This window comes from Octopus sinensis, linkage group LG2 (assembly GCF_006345805.1).
Source record: "Octopus sinensis linkage group LG2, ASM634580v1, whole genome shotgun sequence".
Taxonomy (NCBI): Eukaryota; Metazoa; Mollusca; class Cephalopoda; order Octopoda; family Octopodidae; genus Octopus; species Octopus sinensis.
Genome location: NC_042998.1, coordinates 90,871,380 through 90,893,844, shown reverse-complemented (window position 1 = coordinate 90,893,844; position 22,465 = coordinate 90,871,380). Strand labels below are relative to the sequence as shown.

Genomic DNA, 22,465 nt, shown 5'->3' with positions numbered 1-22,465 from the left:
TAATACACCTATTAGGAATTTGTAATAAAAGTGATATAAATGCAAGAAATTAAATACAAATGTTTGGAAGAAGTTTATTGACACTATAAATAACCAAAAGAAACAAATGATACTGAAAAATAAGTCTGGAGAGAAAATTGTGCATTGAAAATATTCATTTTTCAAAAAAAATTTACATGAAGCTAAGAAATAAATTGATTTTTCATAATAGAAAAATTCAAATATATTATACTGCAGAACATTTTGAAAACGCAAAAAGCATTTATGTGTTCTGGACCATTAAGAAGACTTTCTGCACAAAGGACAGCTGCACCTTTTTTTTAAAAATCTATTCTATCAATGTGAAATAAATGATTACAATTTGCAGTACTTAAAGCTAGTAATTCAAAACTGCAAGATTAAAATCAGAGATCCAGATAGTGTGCATATATTAGTTCCAAATGTAATGCTAAAATACATATACTTATAGCTATGTCTTCATTATTGTTTATAATATGTCAACAGTAACAGAGAAATATTTTCTATTTAGATTTTATTGAATTTGACTTTCAAAGAAAGGAAACCGCTAACAATTTTGAAAGGTTATTAAGTATAAGTAGGAATTGATATATCAATGGGAACCAAAAAAGAATTGAAATATAAATTTCTAATAAGTATTAGAAAAACTAAAATTGTCAAACAAATTTTGAAGTACATTTACTTTACATTCAAAATAACAGCAATTAAATACAAAACAAAATTCAAGCATAAAAATTTTCTACTTCATAAGGAGATTATGGAATTCTTGATATTTACTCACTGAGTCAGATGTTTTGATGTTTGAAATATATTTGGAATTAATCTAATATTAAAGTAACTAAATACTTATTTTGTAACAAAACTAGTTTTGGAGAGTTAAAAATTAAGACCAGTGATAAGTTGTATTTTAAAACAATTTAGTCTCAATAAGAATTTTGATACAATTGGTTGAAAAACTGCAGTAGTTAATTTGGTAAGAAAAACAGCAACCCCAAAGCAAATTAATATGTCAATGTAAAATACTCTCTATTCCATTAAAAGAATATGAACTTTGGTCCTTAATAATCGATCACAATTACAATTTCATCATTTGACCCAGATGACGGAACTGGAAACGTTAGACCTCTTCCTCAAGGCTAAAGTTATTTATCCCTCTCAGTGAACTTTTTTCTACCTGCTACTAGCCAACACATACTTAGAGTTCACAGTTACACTTACAAATAGGTTTTAGCATGAGAGTAATTTACAAGTCATCTAGGGTAAAGTGGGGAAACAACTGAAACACTTCAAGAAAATGGCCCTATGGATTAATTCCAAGCATACAGATGTATAAAATTTCTCTAGTAAATCTACTTATTTAAAACATCTGGACGGATTATTAAAAAAACGTGTCCACCTATAACTGCTAAAGAAAGCATATGCAAGGAAAATGAAAATTCATCTTTGGTAATGTAAAAGGTACTATATATACATAAAAAACAGAAATATAATAATTAAGCTTTAAATATTATATAAGATTAAAAATAACTGAAATCAACAATAAATATCAAGTATCAAAAACGAAATCTTTTAAAATACGAAGGTGTGAACTGTATAGCAGGTTAGTCCAATTTGTTCAAACAGCTACAATTAACAGCTTAAGGGAAGATACAGCTGATACTAAGATGTGAAAGAACTGCTGAAAAATAAGTTTGTACTGAATTCCATGGATCTCTTCTGGAAAGTTGTAGAAAAATTGTAATGGCATCAATAAAACTCAATGTATACAAGAGAGAAATAAATTGCTTAAGTTACTACTTCACACAAAAGTCAAAGGGATAGGGGGAAACAAGCAAAAAAAAATTCTTCCTTTAAAATATACACACTCAACAGCAACAGTTTATATTGGAAGAAATACCAAGTCTAAAAATGTCTTTTTTTTTTCTGAGTGTCTAAGATCAACAATCAGATACCAAAATTAATCCAAACTTGTTAGCATTATAAATTATTTAAGGATCACTAGCAGCATCAAACTGTGAGTTTAACTTGTTGCAAGGTAAGGCTTCACTGTCTCCAGCTAATTCATTCTTTTCAATGTTTTCAAAGAAAGCAGCTCCAGGGGTAAACTGATCATTTATGGCCTCTTCAAGCTGGTCATTTGACAATGACTGTAAAACATTTGGTATATCCTCAACTTGAAGCTGATCATCGGCCGATGGAATAAGTTGATCATGTTCGTTTGATGGAGTGGTGTGATTTGTATCATTTGAAGATTTAGGGAGCAAACCATTTGGCTTCCCAGAAATTCCAGAGTCAGAATTCTTTATTTTTGAAGGAATATCTCCATCTCCTCTTTCAGGAAAACAATGGTTTTCTTTCTCAGTTGCCAAAGAAACAGCAGTTACCGAAGGGTCTTCAGCATTATGAGATTCATCATCATCTTCATCATCTTCATCACTGCCAATTTTTGAAAATGGCTTTGTCTCACTGACAGCAAGTTCAATTTCCATTGGTACACCTGGATTTTGACTATCTTTGCTTGAACAAGATAAAAAGCCATTTGGCATTTCTTCTGCATTCTCATATCTATTCTTTTCCTTTACATCAACCTGTATATTATCAGACAATTTCTTGCGGCAAGATAATAAAGAATCTCTCGTGGTTAAGTCTCCATCTGCTAGCAACTGGGTTCCTGATGCCACCAAAGTGGTATCTGAATCATTTCTTAACTGGTCTACTATTGAAGTGTCATTAGTGTTTTGACTAAAAAGTGTTAGTCTATCAAGAAAACTTTTAGATAAAGTATTTTCACCAAGATCTTCCATTAATCTGAAATATGACAGTTCATTGTGCAGGACATCAGATATTTTCTTGAGCACTGCATGGTAGCAATCTGCAACTCTCTGGTTTTTGAATTCTATTAGATTATTATAAAGATTAGAGTTCAAATGCTTGAAATTGATATCTTGTTCAGAAAAGAACTGACGATATAAAATTACTATTTTTTGTTGAACATCACTAATAATTACTTCAGAAAACGTTTCATTTTTGTGAAGGTTAATGATTGGGATTAGTTGTTTAGAGATTTCCTTAATTATTTCTGAGACATTTTGGTTATCACTTTTTACAACTACCATATCTGAAACAGAGCTCTCACTTCCTTGGTCCACAGCAGTGTGACTTGAATGATGGAGCTCCCTATTTAATATTTTGTCTCGACTTCCAGCTTGATGTTGCTTTGTCATCTGATGCAAAGCTTTCTTCAATGAGTCTTCAGCAAACTGTAAGTGCATATCAGAAACTGGAGCCACAACCTGTATTATTTCACTACCAGAATCATCGCTAGATGAATCCTGAGTTTTCGTTCTTAATGTGTTTTCTATTTTGGCATTATCAGAAATAAGTGAGATTCTGTTAGATGTCAGATTAGGACGTGGGAATTCATCGAATTTAGAAGAAAATAATGTCTGGTTATATCGTGCTTGTTCTATCAAAGCATCTATGATACCCATTATATGATCACGCTTGCTATAAGAATCAAAACATTGGAGTTTCTGAAATAAAGAGATCATATATTTGGGGTGTTTTTCATTCTGAGATATTAACTTTGCAACTTCAGCATAGATATCTGACTTGAGAGAATCAAAACTATTAGAATCTAGTTGATCTGAAATATTTTCTTTCTTTGTAGCTCCTGAGTCACACTGATTCACAAGATCAGCTGTAGTTTTATTTGACCACACACCTCCATTTTTGGTTTTCTTACTGCTTGAATTGTTACTAGTAGACTTGGGATAAAATTTAGCAGAAGCATTAGGTGCTTCTTGCTTGAATTCTAATGTATTCTGAGATGATTTTAATTTCTTTTTGCCATCTTCAGATGTCATATTTTTTGATGATGAATTAGCAGTGTGTTTTTGCCGAGATGATGCAGATAATTTTTTAGATCTTGCTGGGACATCAACCACATCGTCCTTATTTGTGTTAGAAAAGTTCCAAAAATATGAACAAGTCTGACTACAGCCTTTAGGACATTTTTCAGCATTATCTTTATCACAATGTTGTTTATTTAGATGTCGACGTCTGAAATTTTTGTCTGAAGAATTTGTTCGTTTTCTTGATTTAGTGGTGGGAACTGTGGAAGAAAGCATATTATTACTTCTTGCTTTTGTTTTCTGTATGGCATCAGGTTTTAGCAGGGGACTAGAAAATCTATTACTGCAGAGGTATGGATTTTGAGGGTAAGGTTCCCAACAGAAATGTCTGGGTTTCTTCCATTGATTGACACCAGTAGGAAATGAATTCTGCATATATGAATTTGTAGAAGTAGAATCGGTTCTTGAAGATTGTAAAACCAATGTGTGGAGTTGGCGTTGTAAATTATTCATTTCAGACTGCTGAACTGAAAGTTGTTGAAAACACTGACTCAATGCTAATAAAATCTGCTGCTGTGAAGCTGAGTTTTGAACTTCAGCAGGGGGTGTTAAAAATGGATTAGATTGCCAGTACATATTAGTTGGTTGGTTGGCATCAAAGGCAAATGCATTGGTATTTTGATATCTCATCATATGTAACTGTTGACGAAGCTGTTGCTGTTCAATTAGCAGTTCTTGATAAGTGTTAGCCATTTTATCCATCTGTCTTTCAATTATATTCAGAGGGCTGCTTTCAGACTGCAAACTTTCATCATGTTCATCTTCTTGAATTATATATTCTGCAGCACGAATGTTTTCTTGCTTTCGAGCAAAGCCACTGTTAGTTCGACCAAATTGCTTTTGATTTGGTGAGTTTCCCTTAGAATCAGAACGTTGGCAACAATATTTATTTCTCTTTCCAGGAGGGAAGTTCCCTCTAGAGTCTAATGGCATACAACCCAGTAAACCTGGTTGAGACTGTTTAACATGCCTTCTTGCATCTTTTTCAATAGTATAAGTTTCTTTACTAGAAGATTCTCCTCCTTCTTCTGCATCTCTTATCACATCACTTAAATAATCATCATCCTCATTAAATTCTTCATTAATATCATCCCTTTCTTCATCATCATCACCTTCCTCCTCCTCTTCATCATCATCCCTATCACAACCTTCATTTATATTCTCAAAATTATCAGCTGTAGAACCACCCCAAGTCGCCATAGTTACATCTGCACTTGTATTAGCTCCAAGGAAGTCAGTAGAATAAGACACTGAATCACTTTGATTATCTTGATTACGAGAATAATTACGCTTAGGTTTATCCTTGTGCATTAAATCTTCCATTTCTTTCTTTCTTTGCCTAAGTTCTTCTCTTTGAATTCTTTCTTTCCTCATTTTATTGTAGAGTTCATCATTTGAAGAATATGTCATTTGGTTAAGATCTTGTATTTCTGGTTCTGGAGCAAAAGTCACTTCATTAGTCTTATCTCGATCAGATTTATCCATCTCATCATTCCAACTTGGTAAACTATCATGGAAGTTTAAAAGCTGCTGATGAAAAGAGAGAAGTCTTTCACGTTGATCCTTCAGACGATCTACTTCAAGTTGTTGTTCTTGCATTTTCAATTTAAGCTTAGCAGATTTATTTTGTAAAGGAATTAATTGATCATGACTTACTTGTGTGAAGTCAGCTCCATTGGGTAAGGCACTAGCCTCTGGCAAACCAGCTGACCTGGAAAGTTGTTTGCTAATAGCTTGATTATCACTCTGAGCAAGGACTTCTGCCAACTCTTCAGCAGTTTGTTCAGGGGGACCATCAGGAGAATCATTAAGTTTATTAATTAATTTTTGAAGATGTCTTAAACGATCCTTTGCCTCTTGGAGTTCATTGAGTTTGTCACGCACTCCTGGCTGGCTTATTAATGAACCAAGTTCAGTATTAAAATCTTCCTCAAAATCTGAAAGGTTTTGAATATGGTTTGAGTCAGAATATTTGTCAGATGCTTCACAGGAAGAACTTTTAATTTGCTGGTGGTTTTGTGTTTTTTCCCCTTCTTCAGTAGAAGTTACATCTTTTGCTTCAGTAGCTTCATCATTAGCACAAACCTGATATTCTTTAAATAGTGATCTTAGGTGATTAAGTCGTTCCCTTACTCCAAGTAATTCTTCCCATTTTTCATTAGGTTCAGGTAAATTTAGATCATCTTCTGGAGAATCAGTTTTTTCTGTAACATTTTCAGAATTTTGCACACTATTCTCAGTGTTTTCTGGGTTGTTATTCATCTGTGACATGTCATCAGTGCTTTGAGATCGCAAAGATTTAACATAACGCAGCAGTTCATTAACACATCTCCGTTTCTCTTGAAGATGTTTTAATTTATTTTGCAAAGAAAGACGTCCTTGGCAAATTCTTTCTTGGAAATCAGCCGGATCAAAACCAAGATTCTCTAAATCGACAGTCATTAAATTGTCTTCTGACTGAGGGTTTGACAATGGAAGGTTATTTTGCATTTTCCTATGTTCTTCAATGACATCTTCTATGGTATTTTCTGCTGGTTGGTTATCTCTTTGGTAAAAGGCAAACTCAGGTGCTGCCATATTATCCACTGTCGGGTCTTGTAGGAGTCTCTGTCTTTCTTTTGCTTCAGCCAATTTCTGAACAGCATCTTTTTCTATGGCCAATAAAGCAGATTGGCGTTCTTGCAATTTTTTTAATTGTTCTTTTTGTTCCATTATTTGTTTCAGTAAAATTTGCTGCTGTTCTATAGATGTTAAATCTTCACTTTTTTCAGGAAGACCAGATGTAAATGTGTGTAAAGCTGGGTCAGAAGTTTGTGAATCAACTGAATCTGTATCATCAGGTGAGTCTCCTTTTGCAGTTTCATTAGGATTAGATTTACTATTTAACAGGGCTCTTTTACGAATAATCCATAATTTCTGTAAGATTTCCATGTAGCTGCTTTCTTGTTCTTCCAATGAATTTAGAACTTGTGCTAGCTTGCTGATTTTGCGATGATCCGTGGGATCATCTGATTCCTGTAATGTATCCATCATTAATTTTATTTGCTTTCTATAATCTTTAATTTGCATCATTCTAGCAACAATTTGATTACTGTCAGTAATAGCTTCTTGGGCCCTGTCCTGCGAAATGTTATTTTGAGCGCCTCTTTTCTCATCATTCTTTTCTTTTTCTTCAATTTCTTCGCTCGGATAACGTGCATCACCAGTACGATTTCTATTTTTCTTGTTTGTTTTTTGATTTTTTCTTGATTCGCCGTCAGAATGGCGATGATGTTCACTAATCGTGCTAGAAGTATCTTGACGAGTATAATTCGGAGGCATATCACGTCGATTAAATGACACAGTCTTTTCATTATTTTTTTCATCATCACTACTCACTTCATAATCATCAAAACTGAAGTGCTGTTTTAAATTTTCTAATTCCATTCTTTCACTTAACTCAGCATTTGGAGGTAATTTCGTACGAGAATATGATGACGGAGTATGTTGGCGTCGTTCTGTAGGAGAAGGGAGATCTTGTAACAAGGACTGACCTCTTTCGCGTTCCCTCTCGCGGTTTCCTTTTTTACGTCGCTTATTTGATTCAAGGGTTGACTCTTTCCATTCACTAACCTCTAAATTATTTGGACGCAGTTCATTCTGAATGCTATTCATACTAACGGCATCATCTGACGTACTTTGCCATCCAGAGCGGGCATGCGAATCTGACGAAGATCCCTTTGATGGTGATCCTCCTGTTGCCATGACTTCAAAACAAGCAACAACCACTAAAATTAGTGACTTAAAAAGTAAACGAATAAGAAGAATATCTTACTTTGTCTTTATACATATAAAGCAGTCATAGTGAAAGAAAGATTAGCTTACCAAATTTAGTCACTATGTTTCGAATTTTCAAAGAACAGTATACTATACTATTGACTTCCGTCAGAGAAAAACTTTTCGTTGGGGGCAAGTTGTTAACTCATATACAACATCTCGTAAAAGTTCAGTATTTTGGGTAATTATTTAATTTAGGTATATTTTAAATTTTGGAAATAATTTTAGTATTTTATTTGAGTAAGAAATAGACTGTATTTAATTTCAAACGAAAATTAGACAAAATTTATAACGGAAGTTGTCAAGAACAACCATTGAAAATGTATGATCCCTACCAGTAGATATACGCATGCGCATCAATGAATTACATGGACGGACTGTGCTGTAATGTCTTTAGTGACGAGCAACTTTAAAGGTGGGTCATCAATTATATTACGCCCTATTTATTACCTTTTTAACTTTTTGCTGTTTCTAAAGGGATAACGCATTGTAATGATTATGATGAACATTTATGTGGTAGTTTTCATTTATCTTAAACTTAATGGTTTGCTGTTCAAGTTTCGTATTACTATCATTATTGTTGTTATTAAAATATGTGGAAAAAAAGGGGGGGTGTTGTCTTCAAACACGAAACAAACTTGGACTCATTGTTTTCTTGTCGATAGTTTTAATTAATAATTTATAAACAATTTTAAATTACAATTCTCGAGTGCTACACATCTCTCCTGCTCTTAATATACCAGTTTTGTTTTTGTTTGTTTTTGTTTGTTTGTTTCCCACTTGTTTTATTTACTTTAATTCGTTGACAGTTTTGATTAATCTTTAAATGTTTGGACTAAATGATCTGCTACAATCAGAGAGTTTGGATGGTGCAACGATTAAAGTATTAGTTTCTGGTAGTAGAGGAAGTAAGATTTACGCCACAAGTTAGCATCTGGGAGAACTGACCTATATGAAGAAGCCAACAGTGTTTGTAGACATTAAGAAAAAAAAAATGTTCTCTCACATCGATCGTGATTGCAAAGCCAAGATTGACGTAGTAGAACTATATAAAAGATACAAGTTCATATTGTAATGCACGCTGTTCTTAAAAAAACCCAACTAACTTATATAAATAATTCCTTAAATTTTCTGACGGTTACTCTTAGTACTGTGTAGATGTTTTACTTTATTTTTTTTCCTTTTGTCATTTTCTTCTCTCTTTCCTCTAAGTTTTAGGTTGTTCAAAATCAATTTTCAAATGTCAACACCGATGTGTTTTCAATGATCATATTTTATCATATGTCAATTATACAGAGCGTAACTTATGTCCTTTAATTTATAGGACAATTGCCCTCTTCCATTTTCACTAATAGGCTATAATAACAATTCTGATAGTATTTATTACCTTAAGTTCCTGTTATTATTATACTGTTTGTTTTGCGTCCACTTATAAATTCTGTTTATATTGTATTTTGAGATGTTTGCGTTTGAAATTTCACAAAATGTATATGTCTATATTTATAAAATAAATCATACGACTTGATTGCAAAACTTTCCATTAGACCTTGTAAATTTGTAAAAGATTATATTTAATCATAACAAAAGAGGCTGTAATAGTTTATCGCGTTCGGAATTCAATATACACTTCGATAAATTCATCTGGGAGAATAATCTAAGTTATAAAAATAAAAACTTTTATGTAATGAATATATCGTAGCTAAATTTTCAACTCCTTGTCAAACTCTTTATTAAAGTTGATATCTTAACAAAATATTGTTTATTTACTATCTTTAATAAATCTTATGTATGCACTTCGTAAATTTCTGAAAGAAACTCCACTAATTTTTTGACATCTAAATATCTTTCGAAAATACAAAATACTGCCCCATATTTCATATTTTAAATCTGTTTACATGCTATTGAGTCAAGGTAGATCCAGTCATTGGTGAAATATTTTTCTTTGGATTATTCTAAAAGAGGAAGTGTGACATCAGCTGACTTTGACAAACATAATTAGTGAGTAATATTCTTTAGCTCCAAGTTAGTTGCAATCTAGCCAACTTATGATCCAAAAAGATGTTCCCACTCTGTCCATCTCATCTGTTTTTTGTATATTCAGGACTACATTATCTAATGTACTCTTCTGTTGATCTCTTTTACACGAGAATGTAACTTGTGAGTTGATTGCTATTTCTAGCAGAGCGTGGTTCCTTCGTTGGCTCGTTAGTTTATAATAATTCAACTTGATGAAAAGTTGTTCTGTGAAGTTATTCAGTTGATGATAGTTCGAATTGAAAAGTGTGTCCGTTGAAAGGCAGAATAAATTATGAAGAAAAGATATAATGTTACAATTAGAACTTAATATAATTGTAAACAGATGACAAGTTTGATATAAGGTTAGAGGTGTTGAGGAACACGCTCACTATAAATTCGCAGTCTTGATAGCAACCTCAAGTTGTATTTGTGTGTTTTTAGATTTGCGACATTCTTCCAGAATCACTTTATGAAGTTGGCAGTGTACCTTAAGCTTTTATTGAATATGTGTGTATGACTAAAATCCTGTAAATCATTTAACTTGGGCTCGTGTTAATATACATTTATGATAAATAAATTCAGCCATGACAAAATGAAATACAGCGTATGCCCTGTCTTATGTACTTAATGTAAACAAACAGTAATTTAGAAAAAAAAAATATTTATATAATTTTGAGAATAAAATTAATTTTAATATGTCTGTTGATAATATATATAGTAAGAAGAATATTTATGGATAGCTGTGATTTCAATTGTTTAAGTAAAATTTATTTATCCATTCCAAAGAATTTAAGAAATGGTAGACTTAACCCGTTACCCAGTTTAACACCACTATTTGATCTTGGTCATTTGGTTCCTTCTGTAGAGTTCACTTTGTTGCAAGCTTTCTGACCGAATCTTCAGTTTGAGGATTCCTTCCGTCTTTCGTCCCACCCACTATTCTTGGAGACTATATAAAGTGTCATGAAGACTACTCTTCCCTTCTCATTAAAAGATTTTTAAAAAATGAAATAAGAACCCTAATATGATTTTGTAACAGAAATCTACGATGAAACTACACTCCTACTCTTCATCATCATTTAACATCCGTTTTCTGTGCTGGTATGGGTTGGATGGTTTGAGAGGAACTGGCAAATTAGAAGACTGTACCAAGTTCTAATCATCTAATTAGGTGTTTTTACAGTTTGTGCCATATTTCATTTTATGTATATATATGTGTGTGTGTATCTCATGACTTATTTTCAGTTAAATAGACAATCTCCAAATTGAAAAAATATGCAGAATGTTGTTGATGTAAAGCAATTTATAAAAATGTAAATAGGTAAATAGTATTTATACTTAAGAACTTAAAATTAATAAACTGTACTTATTCATCTTGTTTTATGTGATATATTTCATAAGAGAATTGAAATACCTAAGACTAGTTACTGTGGGTACTTGAAGTGTAAAACTAGCGAATAAGATGCACAGTAATGAGCTGATTTGATGTACTTGTTGCTTTTGAAGAAATGAAGTGGAGGATACATCAGCCAAGGAAGGAAGCACAGAATTTTGTCAGTGAACAGGTCGCGGTCTCTAAGTGACGAAAATATTTTGACAAATTAAATTTAAATGTTGAGGTGAATCTAACGGATTTTGTGTGTTTCTTAAATGGCTTATAAACGCCTTCCACGCTGCAATTGTTTTCATTTCAGCACACGATCTCAGCTCAGGTCACTTGCTATGCAAGTACATCTCCGAACTTAGAACCGTTAATTGTTTAATCTTAGTTCAGCAAATGCATTCAAACCATCAGCATCCTGTTCTTTTTCAAGAAAAGTAAAGTGAGGCAACATTGAAGACAGTAAGATTTGAGGAAGATGTGGCTTCTATTTCTAGAGATTAAGCTATCACATTGGCTTGTCAATATAACATTATTTTCACTTGACAATGATGTTAGTGCTAGTGAAGTATGTGTGTGTGTGTATTGTTTTCTACTCTAGGCACAAGGCCTGAAATTTTGGGGGAGGGGTCCAGTTGATTAGATTGACCCTAGTACGCATCTGGTACTTAATTTATCGACCCTGAAAGGATGAAAGGCAAAGTCAACCTCGGTGAAATTTGAACTGAGAATGTAAAGACAGACGAAATACCGCTAAGCATTTCGCAAGGGGTGCTAATGTGTCTGCCAACTCGCCACCTTTGTGTGTGTATATTAGCAAAAAATTGTAGTTACTAAGTGGTATGTGCACTTGTATTGCTACAGAATGTGACAGGCAACACAATATCAGCATATGCAACCAAACATAGTGAACAGAAAATTCTATAATGTTAGTAAAAGCTACTTACAAGTTAGGTGACATGGAGATCCTAATTGCAATTGATGACTTCAGTATCCATGTTGAGAAACATCACTTGTACATTGAAGTTAAAATAATGTAAGGTAAGAAATACATCTAAGTTTTGGGTGAAGATGTGGCAGCACTGAATGACATTTAGTTACGCCTCTCTCTTTTAAAAAATTAATCTATGATGATCAAAGGAGATAAAGCATTCTTCATATAGAAATAAAAGCAACAATTTTTATAGAAGTAATTGCTGGTTAAGCCAAAAGTAATGTAAAAGAACTAGATTATTTGTTTATCATATATGGAGTAAAAAAAAGACAAAAACATAAAGCACTTAATTTTAGCATTTGCAGTATTATGTCTAAAATATAACCACAACTAACATACATAGTTGTTTTCACACTATAATATGTCAAAAGTGGTATGTTTGAAATATGGGCTTCACATTTTTAGAAGCTATAAATTTTTCATTGTTCCTTCTAACTAAGCACATTTTCAGATGCTGACCATCAAAAATGAAAAGAAGAATGGAATTCTTTGCAATTGTTTTCCCACAAACACAGAATGTTTCTGTTTGTAAATGTATTTTAAAACTATTTGTGGTTGATATTTGTTCAGAAGTAATAGCCACACTTTGCAACCACATTAATAATCAGGCACACACAGTAAATTATAAAAAAGATTTTCAATTGTTATGTTTATTTTTTTCTTTTATGTCTAATGCTGATACTTTTTCTGTGACTTCAAAATTAATTTTTCTTTGTGTTATATATGTAAAAAAATTGATTTGAACAGTTCTTTTAGAAAATGTTCTCTGTACTCTTACACATTGCACTATTTTCCAACAAGTATATTTTCTTTTAAAAAGAATTGATTTGAAAGTGTAATTCAAAGGTCATTGCAAGATTGTTTCTTGTCTATTCTAGAATTGAGACCAATTCTGTTAGTCTTCACAATAAGATTCCAGCTGTTCAGTCATCAGAACATATTGAATCAGCATGTAAATGGTCAAGTATTCCACAGACATATCTTACTGTAATTTCCAGGTTGAAATAGCATGATACTGATAAGGCTGTCTTTTTTAATTAGTCCATTCACTAGGCTGCCACATAATTTCTGTCTGTTTTGTTTTATTCATAAATTCTGGTCAGTCTGAGCTCTTGGGCAAAAGTACTCCTATTTTTTAAGAATTACATCATTAAGGATCTTTATTATGTATATTCTTCTTTTCTTTTAGTTTATCAGTGTTTTATTTATTTCTAGTTCACCTGCCGTTCATCAAAGAAAACTTGGGATATAGGTCTCTTGTCTTCACTTTGAAATCCACACAAAGAAAAAAGACAAAAACAATAACAGCCTGTGAGGATCAGTCCTATTATGTCTGGCTGGTTATCTATCTATCTATCTAGCTATCGAGAATTTAAATAGTTGACACTCATTATTTAAAAAGGCATTTTTTACTCTGTGAGGCCTAAATAGAGATGAATTAACAAATGTTATTTCATCAAGAAATCAGTCTAGCTGGAAATTGAAACAAAACTTATGCTTCTTTCATTGAGAACTTAGCCCTTACATCATGGGTTGCTACTAAAACTCAAACAGTATTTTATTTATCACTTGCGAAATATCATAGCTAAGTCTATGGCTTTTCATAATCAGCATACAAAATTAATAAAAATAACTTCTATGGGAGAGTAGTCTTATCAACTGAAAGTGGGGTTCTTTAGAGAAAAAAATTATCAGTTTAAATAATGTAAACTAAATTGAAACTGGTGTAACTGGGAACTGAAATTGGATCAGAGCCAGCTCGTTTAGAGATTAGCTTTAACTAAGTTGCTAGCAGAAATCTCTTTTTATAAATGAAATGGAGATAAGTCAGAATATTGTTGGACTTCAAATCTGAGCCTGTGAAGCATGGCATTGAAAGAAGTTTAAGACTAATCAATTTCCTTAAGATCTAGGCTTCTAAAATAGGTACAAAAGGTTTTTTTTTTTGGTTTTTTTGCAATGCTTTCTCATGATTACTGTTTTGATATTGATCAACTAATATTTGTATTCTATCTATAATAAACTAGTATTAGATAACAATATTATTGAATAATATTGCTATTCCTAAGAGAAATAAAGGATAACATCTGTCACATAATACAGTTTTCATGTTTTTAGTATCCTGCAAAGATTATCATGACCCATAATAATGGTGACATTGCTTAAGAAGCCTTCCTTTTAAGCTCCTTGAATTCAATGTTTCTTTGAATAATGAATGTAAGCATGTATATAGAGTTTAAGATGTTGGATTACTGTACACATGATCACAAGTTCAAACCTCATCTGCTTTAATTAGTACGTTTTTCTCTATTAGCAACAAATTCCAGTACAGTTTAAACATCAAGCTGTAAAAGTAATTTCTTTAACAATGGGGAAAAGTGAAATTAAAATGTTCAGTTCACGCTTTTATGGAAAATTATTTACTGAAGTTTGAAAGGAAACATTGTGCTAACTTCACTTAGATCTCTTTCTCTTTGATAAAAGAGGGTTTTAGTGGTGTTCTTCATCTTTGAACTTGTCAAATGGTGTTTGCCTTTAATTTTCATTAGACATGCTGGTGCCATGTAAAAAGTACTAGTGATGGAGCTACATAAAAAGCACTGGTGCTGGACCCACATAAAGAGCACTGGCGATAGTACCATGTAAAAAGCACCCAGTGTACTTTAATGTGGTTGGCATTAGGAAGGGCATTCAACTGTAGAAATCAAACAAAACAGACTATGGAACCTGGTGTGGCCTCTGGCCTTGTCAGCTCCTTTCAGACCGTCCAATCCATGCCAGTATGAGAAATGAATATTAAATAATGATGATAGTTACTTGAATAGATCTTTGTATATTACTGGTATTTAATTTATTATCTTCGGAGAAATGAATTCAGAACATTAGAGTGACAAAAATAGATAGTGTAAAGCTTTTAATTAGAGGCTCTTATTTCTGCCAAACTCATTACTTCATTGTCTCTCAACTTACAAATAATAAGAGAAATGTAATTCTAATAACAAGGAGACAAGAATAGCTGTGTGGTGAATAATTTCACTTCATAGCTATGTGGTTCTGTGGTCAATCCCACTATGCAGCACCTTGGGCAAATGTCTTTTTTTGTGGCCCCAGACCGACCAATGCCTTGTCTGTGGAATTTGATAGATAGAAACACTGTAGAAGTCCATTCTGTGTGTGCCTGATTGATATGATCCATTTTAAAATCCATGAAGGTAGTGCTTTAGCAAGGGAGTGCTATCTTCAGGGCCAGTAAAAGAATTTTAAAACAATAACAACTGTATAGATTGAATATCTGATCACCTTGATGAAAAGATATTGTAAAATAATTCTCATTGGGGAAATATTGAGATTAGAGATATTGTATGAATATTCACATAATGTGTTTCATAAATAGAATAAAGTGTGTGAGGTTATTGATAAGTATGTTGTTCCTTTGAAGTTTGTTTTCTGATCTGTTATCATCATCATTATCGAATATTTTTTATATATTTATTTTTCCTCAGTGTTATGAGCTAATGATCTGTGTAGTCACATGGGGTACAAAGTGCCTTGATAAGTAAATCTGTTCAGAGGTTACATTGTTGTATAATTGGTATAATGAGAGTTATTTTAGCATCTGTAACATGAAAGGAGGTCGATGCTTATTGACAGCTATTGATCTATACTTTATTTTCAGCAGATATTTTGCTATATTTGGAAAATATTAATGCTAATACTTTATGCCCATTACTTTTGGCACATCACTTTAAAAACCAGATGCACTTCAATCTGTATTGTCCAAAAATTTCAGTCAACTGATCTTGTCTGAGTTATCACTCTTGTTTGTTGTCTTTAGATTCTAAAGGCCTCTTGAAAGAGTTTTTGACCCTTAATTGTTTGGGTAATCTCAGATGTTTGCTGCATATTTTTTAATTCACTATAAAACATGTGAAACTGCTGTATTTTTATTTAGTATGCAGAGCGCTCTGCATACTAAATAAGGTAACTTTCCCTTAACCATATTGTTGATATTCATAATCCACATCACTACATTTCTTCCTTCTCCCATATATATCCTTTGCCTTGTCATTTGAGTAGAATATATTTCCCTGAGGAGATTTAATAAAACTCACACATGCTTGTTACTTTCGCCAGTTGGCTCTAAAGACAAGATCCACTCTTGTGTTGTCCAAAAAAAACTTATATTGGGATTATCTCAATTGCTTGTTGTACTGGTAGTTTTCTTGTACTACATTATGTGTGTGGGTTCAAGCCAAATTACTTTTAAGCAAGTCCTTAACCATGAAATAATTTGCATAATTTCTGGTGTTAAGAAGGGCATCCAACCATAGAAAACCATGTCAAATCAGACTGGAGTTTGGTGTACCCTTCCAGTGTGCCAGCCCAGTCAACCGGCCAACCCATGCCAGCATGGACAACGGATGTTAAATGATGATGATGATCTATCTTGATACTTAAGATAAAAGTTAATATTAATACATACTTTGGTATCTATCTGTTAATTATACAGTGTCTTGTAAAATTTGGTATTATGGAATATTTTAATACATTTGCATGATATTCTGGTTTTAGTATGGGTATGCCATATCCTTGTGTTTTGTAAGACACATCTAAAAAGCTCAGCAGTAGGAAGAACATCTTGTTGTAAAATGCTCTAGATACAGATGTTGGCTCTGATTCAATTTCAGTTCCCACTTTTACTAGTTTTGTTTTGTTTATATTGATAGTCCTTTCTCTAAAGTTACCCTCAGAAATGGTATCATGTCAAATATGGGTTTGCTGGGCCAATCCGTACTTTAGCAAAGAAAATGGCCTTTAAACATTTGGTGTTGTGTATTTTTGATATTATTTTCCTTTTGTAATAAGAGCTAACTTGACAACATCTTTAATGATTAATATCACTGAAAGAGAGCAAAACCAACAATGAATTGCAGTAATCAAAGTAATAGTAAGTAGAAAAGCAGACAAATCAAAAATCCTTTCAGGCAGATGGCCCTGCTAAATATGTAGAAAAGGCATAGGTAGAAACTCCATATGGTGTACCAGGTGCAAGCTATGGACACATACAAGGTGCAGCAATATCAGAAGAAGGTTAATATGGAAAATAGTCTTTGTGTATGGCATATGCACAGGTACAGTAAACACTAGAAAGATATAGAAAATAGACTCCATCAAATGTTAAGTGGGGATACATAGAAGTGGTTGATAGCATTCGTTATTTAGGTGACCAAGTCATCAGTGGAGGTGGATACTCTGAGAGTATATCTGCTAGAATAAGCAAAGATTGGCAAAGTTCAGAGTGCTTCTACCTTCATTGGTAACAAAGAACCTCTTCCTCGGAGTGAAAGGCAGATTGTATGATGCCTGTGTATGAACAACCATGCTACAGGGCATTGAAGGCTTGAATAGTATACTCTGCTGGATGTGTAGTGTCAGTGTGCATGTGTGACAGAGTGTATGTGTCTTGAGAAAAAACCTAGGCATAAGAGGCATCAGATGTGGTGTGCAGGAGAGGTGACTGTACTGGTATGGCCATATGCTTTGTATTGACAAGGACAGCTGTATAATGAAGTGCTCATCCCTAACTGTGGAGGGAACTTGTGGAAGAGGTAGACGTAGTGCTGGTGACACATAAAAGGCACCCACTACACTCTGAGTGGTTGGCATTAGGAAGGGCATTCAACCGTGGAAACCAAGCCAACGTCAGATTTGAACCTAGTGCAGCTCTCTGGCTTACCAGTTCCAGTCAAACTGTCAATCCATTCCAACATGGAAAGCAGATACTAAATGATGATGATATGACGATCATCATATCATATCTACTACATGTGTGGAAAATCGGTGTGTGTTTGTTTGTGGCATTGTTAGTTAACTCCTCCTCCATTGTTTTATTGATTTTGATGGCATACGAGTTGAACTTATATCTGCAAACCTCGTGACATACATAAATTGTTGAAAAAATCGATAATACAGCCCCCGGAAAGGACCTTTATATCTACCTCATACAACTATTTTTTTAAAACACCTAAAGGAAATAACCCATAGCACATGTACAATATTTTTTTTAAACACTCAAGGGAAATAACCCATTTCATTGTTTATGTTCGATTACTTTGAATATTGATTTTTTGTGTGTCCTATTTCTAAGCTTGCAGACACTTTTATACTTTATTTGACACGTGAGTAGAACTCATGTCTGGAAACCTTGTGGCATACTTAGATTGTTGAAAAAAATTAATAATAGAGCCCTTTCAATAGATCCTTCTATCCACTACATGTTACTAATATTTTATTTAAACAACCCAAATAAATAACCCATACCACCTGCAGATTTTAGCTATGTGATCAATAATTGATTCTCACAATCAGCCAACCTAATTCTGCATTTCGCTACTCACAGCCTTGAACTGCTAAACATTATTATTGCACTTCCTTAATTTGAATCTTAAACCTTAAAGACTTCATTCATACATTTCTATACATACATACTTTTTTGAATGCCCATTACTCCGATAATTCTGCATTTTTACAGTTACACTTTTCCATGACAGTAGATAAATTTTTTATTCCACAACATATTTGTAATGGCTTCATGCAGGCACAGTGTGGATTCGATCCTCAATTGCCAAATTCACTTAACACTTCAACAGCACTTTTATCACGGTAAAACAATAGTTTTTCTGTGAATGACAGCAGTTATACATTTCCCAGATGCCTTTGCTAAGCAGAATAATGTCTTTGTCTCTTGCCAACCTCTGACAACCTCTCTCACCAGCCTCCAACAATCTTTCTTTGCATTTCCAGAAACCTTTCTCACCAACCTCCAACAATCTCTCCCTCCTCCAGCTGACAGTTTTTTGTACTTTTTCGTGATGGAAAATACACTTTTTGTGGTAGTTATAAGGTATTTCAATAGAACATCTTTACTCTCTGGAATTACAGGGTACACCAGCTAGTATACATATATATGCGAAATAGAAAGAATGTATTTCTTAGAGACATGGAATAGTAAAAATAAGAGAACCTCTTTCATTCCAAGTTCAATCCAGTTGAGGTCAGCCTTTCTCTGTGTGGTCTACCAGTCATTTTATTCAGATTGGTTGATCTATATCTGTGTTTTATGAAATTGTAGTGCTATATCAATGTGAGAAGTTATGTATGTGTGTATACACACACACACACACAAGTTTTGTCTCACTACATAGTAATGGGTTGATTATTATCTTGTAAGTGAAATTGATTGACAGAAACTGGAAGAAGCTCGTTGTGTATGTTTATATATATGTGTGTGCATGTATGAATGGGTGTATATTCCCCCTTGTCTTGGCATGTATGCGTTGTTTGTAAACAAAAACCTTATAATTTGTATGTTTGCTTGTAGTTTCTACAAAAGCATGTCTGGACTGTCCAGTGTTCGATAGACTGAGGTATTACCTTACTTGGAAACAGGTGAGGGTTAGTATCAAGAAGGGCCTCTGGTTGTAGAAAATCTACCCCAATAAACTTTATCTGACCCATGCAAGTATGGAAAAGTAGACATCAAAATGATGATGATTTTGACATACACATGCACTCACACTCACTCACATCATCATATCATTTTAATGTCCCCTTTGCATGCTTGCACAGGATAAACAGAATTCACTGAGTCAAATTTTATATGGCAGGATGCTATCCCAGTCACCAAACCTCACCTGTTTCCAAGCAAGGGATTATTTCTCCATTGCCAGATAGGATTTTCCAGAAGACTGGCAATGAGAGACACCATTTGTATGGCGGTGATGTTGAGACAAGAAGACACACACACATGCCAGTATTCTTTTAGTTTACCTTTATCAGATACACAAGGCTTTGTTCTGTCCAAGGTTATTAGTAGAAGACACTTGCCCAAAGTACAATACAGTGAGACTGAACCTGAAGCTACATGATTGGGAAGCAATCTTCTTAACCACATGACTAGACCTGCACTTAGTGTTATTGGTAGTAACTGATTCCAACATAAACGCCTGAAATGTGGAGGAGGGGGAGAAGAAAAGCTGATGATATTGATCCCAGTACTTAATTGGTACTTGATTTCGTCAACCTTGAAGGGATGAAAGGCAGGATTTGAACCCAAAATATAAACAGCTAGAAAGATGATGGTGTTCATGAGATGTGTTTTAGATGTTATATATGTTTTTTAATTATGTTTTCATTTCTTTAATTAAAAAAATAGCATAATTTGTAGAATGTGTTCTTCAACTTAAAAGTAGCAGTAATCCTATCCAGTTGATCTGCTCATTCACCCTATGCAATCCTCTGGACCATTTCTCTTGTGTTCACCTTCCTGTAACTTGAGGATATGCCCTGGGCTAGCTATGTATCTTCTCTACTGCAAATCACTTGTTCCTGCCCTTCTATCATACTTTAACCTCTCATTACCTGACATAAATCCACCTCCCTCGATGCTATGTCCCCTCAGTTGAGGGGTCTTGTCTTGCATGTTACTTGATGACTTCACTGCAGTTGATACCACATAAAAAGCACCCAGTATATTCCATAATGTGGTTGGCATTAGGAAGGGCATCCAACCATAGAAACCATGCCAAGCAGACATTGGATCTTGGCACAGCCCTCTGGCTTGCCAGCTCTTGCCTATTATCTTTATCAGATTGAGCAACAATGTAGAAACCTCCTCTTTAGCTACTTATGACAGTTATTAGTGTTGTGAGCCCAGCAGACCTATGAAACTGTGCTTATCATCACCGTCCTGTCCTTATCATTGCATTTCTAAGACTACATTATCCAGTGTGTCCCTTCTTTTCCAATATTGTTGAATGTGAATCAAGGGATATTGACTGCTGTTTCTAGCATGTTGAATGACCATAGTAGTTGCTGAAGGTGATGGTATTAATATAAGACATAAATATGTCAATATCAATGTATGCAACAGTGAATTACTGAAACTAAGTGCCTTATACACATTATTTATCATAGTTGGGTCTCTTCATCTTTATGTTACATGCTCTCTGAATAAATTGTAGGTTATCTTTCTCTCACTCCCCTTCTTTCCTTGTGTATATATGTGTATTTATCATAAATTGGTCTGGCAACAATTACATGTCAAGAACTATGGTGTTCAAGAAGAATTTTATATAAAAAAATTATTGCTGTAAAATCAATTTGCAACTAAAATTTCTAGAGAAGGTTTGGTGGCTTTATAACTGAAGTGTTAGGAGTTCAAACCCAACTTACTCTCCAGTCATATTGTATATACAGTGAGCAAGTGTGTAATTTCAACTGGTATAACACTTTTCAGGTTGACGGATTATAATACTATGAGAGTTGTTTGTGTTTTGCCAAGGGTTTGTTGTTGTTTCACCAGAAATATAGCATCTGTACTGCTCTGTTCTTACTGTCAATTCACAAATCATCCTATGTAAATTATATCTTATTCTGCCCTACTTTTACCAAAACTCATTTTTCCACGTTTGTTATTTCATTCAAAGACATGCTTCTTACATCAGTATAAGGCTCGAGACATCTTTGTGTGTGTGTGTGTGAAAGAGAGAGAGAGAAATAAAATATTGTGATATTTGTAGTTTATCAAAAGCATTAACAATATTAATTAAATGAAATCACTTTAAAGTGTAATAGAAACTAGTGGGTGATGCTAGGGGTTGTCTTGCCTAAGAAGTTTTATAGCTTATGCTAACCAGAATGTAAAGGCAAAGAAGCTGAGGAACAGACTCTATGTATTCAGCTAGATTTATCAAAGGAAATAAAGGCTAAAAAATGGCATGATATGATTAGAAAGAACTTGAACCTTTTGATAAGTATAGCTATGTTTAAGATAATGTGTTGGTGTGTAACGCATGAAAGCACAGACAATTGTAACTAATAATTTGATAATTATTATTGTAAGGATTTAATAATGGTAACTACGATTTTCTAATTTCATTATTTCTAGTTTATTTTATATCAACAGGCATAAATAATTACTTGGAGTTATTTTCCAATTATATAGCAATAAAAAGCTGTTTAATTAGATTTGAGTTGTCCTCTGAAAGCCATGTTGTTCAAAGTACTGCTTTAGTAAATGAATAAAATAATTTCGTCCTCTCTAAAAGTTTACTGATAAGCCTTGGCCTTTGTTCTAATAATTTAAGATACCATGCACAGGGTGTCTCTAATTTAAACTTATAAGATAGTCTTTCTAGTCTGGAGCTTTTGTTAAGTTGTATAATTGCCTTTTGTCTATCAATGCAGTTTGGTTTCATTACATTACATCCAGATATTCAACAGGTAGTAATATATATATATATATATATCTTTTTCCAAAGAAAT

The 22,465-nt window shown here is 33.5% G+C and overlaps 2 protein-coding genes across 5 annotated transcripts in view; one reads left to right on the top strand and one right to left on the bottom strand.

Annotated features, from left to right (window-relative positions):
* Window positions 1–58: 58 nt before the first annotated feature.
* Window positions 59–7,980, bottom strand: LOC115232684 (pericentriolar material 1 protein-like). Its single transcript, XM_029802705.2, has one exon. The coding sequence runs from the start codon at window positions 7,674–7,676 to the stop codon at window positions 2,007–2,009; it is 5,670 nt and encodes a 1,889-aa protein (XP_029658565.1). The 5' UTR covers window positions 7,677–7,980; the 3' UTR covers window positions 59–2,006.
* Window positions 7,976–22,465, top strand: part of LOC115229726 (GTPase-activating protein and VPS9 domain-containing protein 1) — a 92,779-nt gene continuing 78,289 nt past the window's right edge. For 2 of the 4 annotated variants that reach the window (XM_029800048.2, XM_036515309.1), the window contains exon 1: window positions 7,982–8,163. The gene's annotated coding sequence lies outside the window, so the exon portion shown is untranslated. Of the gene's footprint in view, window positions 8,164–22,465 lie in introns of all 4 variants that reach the window. The other 2 variants (XM_029800039.2, XM_029800044.2) reach the window with 2 other exon arrangements.

Bases quoted from the DNA above. Each gene is read 5' to 3' on its own strand.
- LOC115232684 (XM_029802705.2), bottom strand. From the start codon at position 7,676: ATGGCAACAGGAGGATCACCATCAAAGGGATCTTCGTCAGATTCGCAT.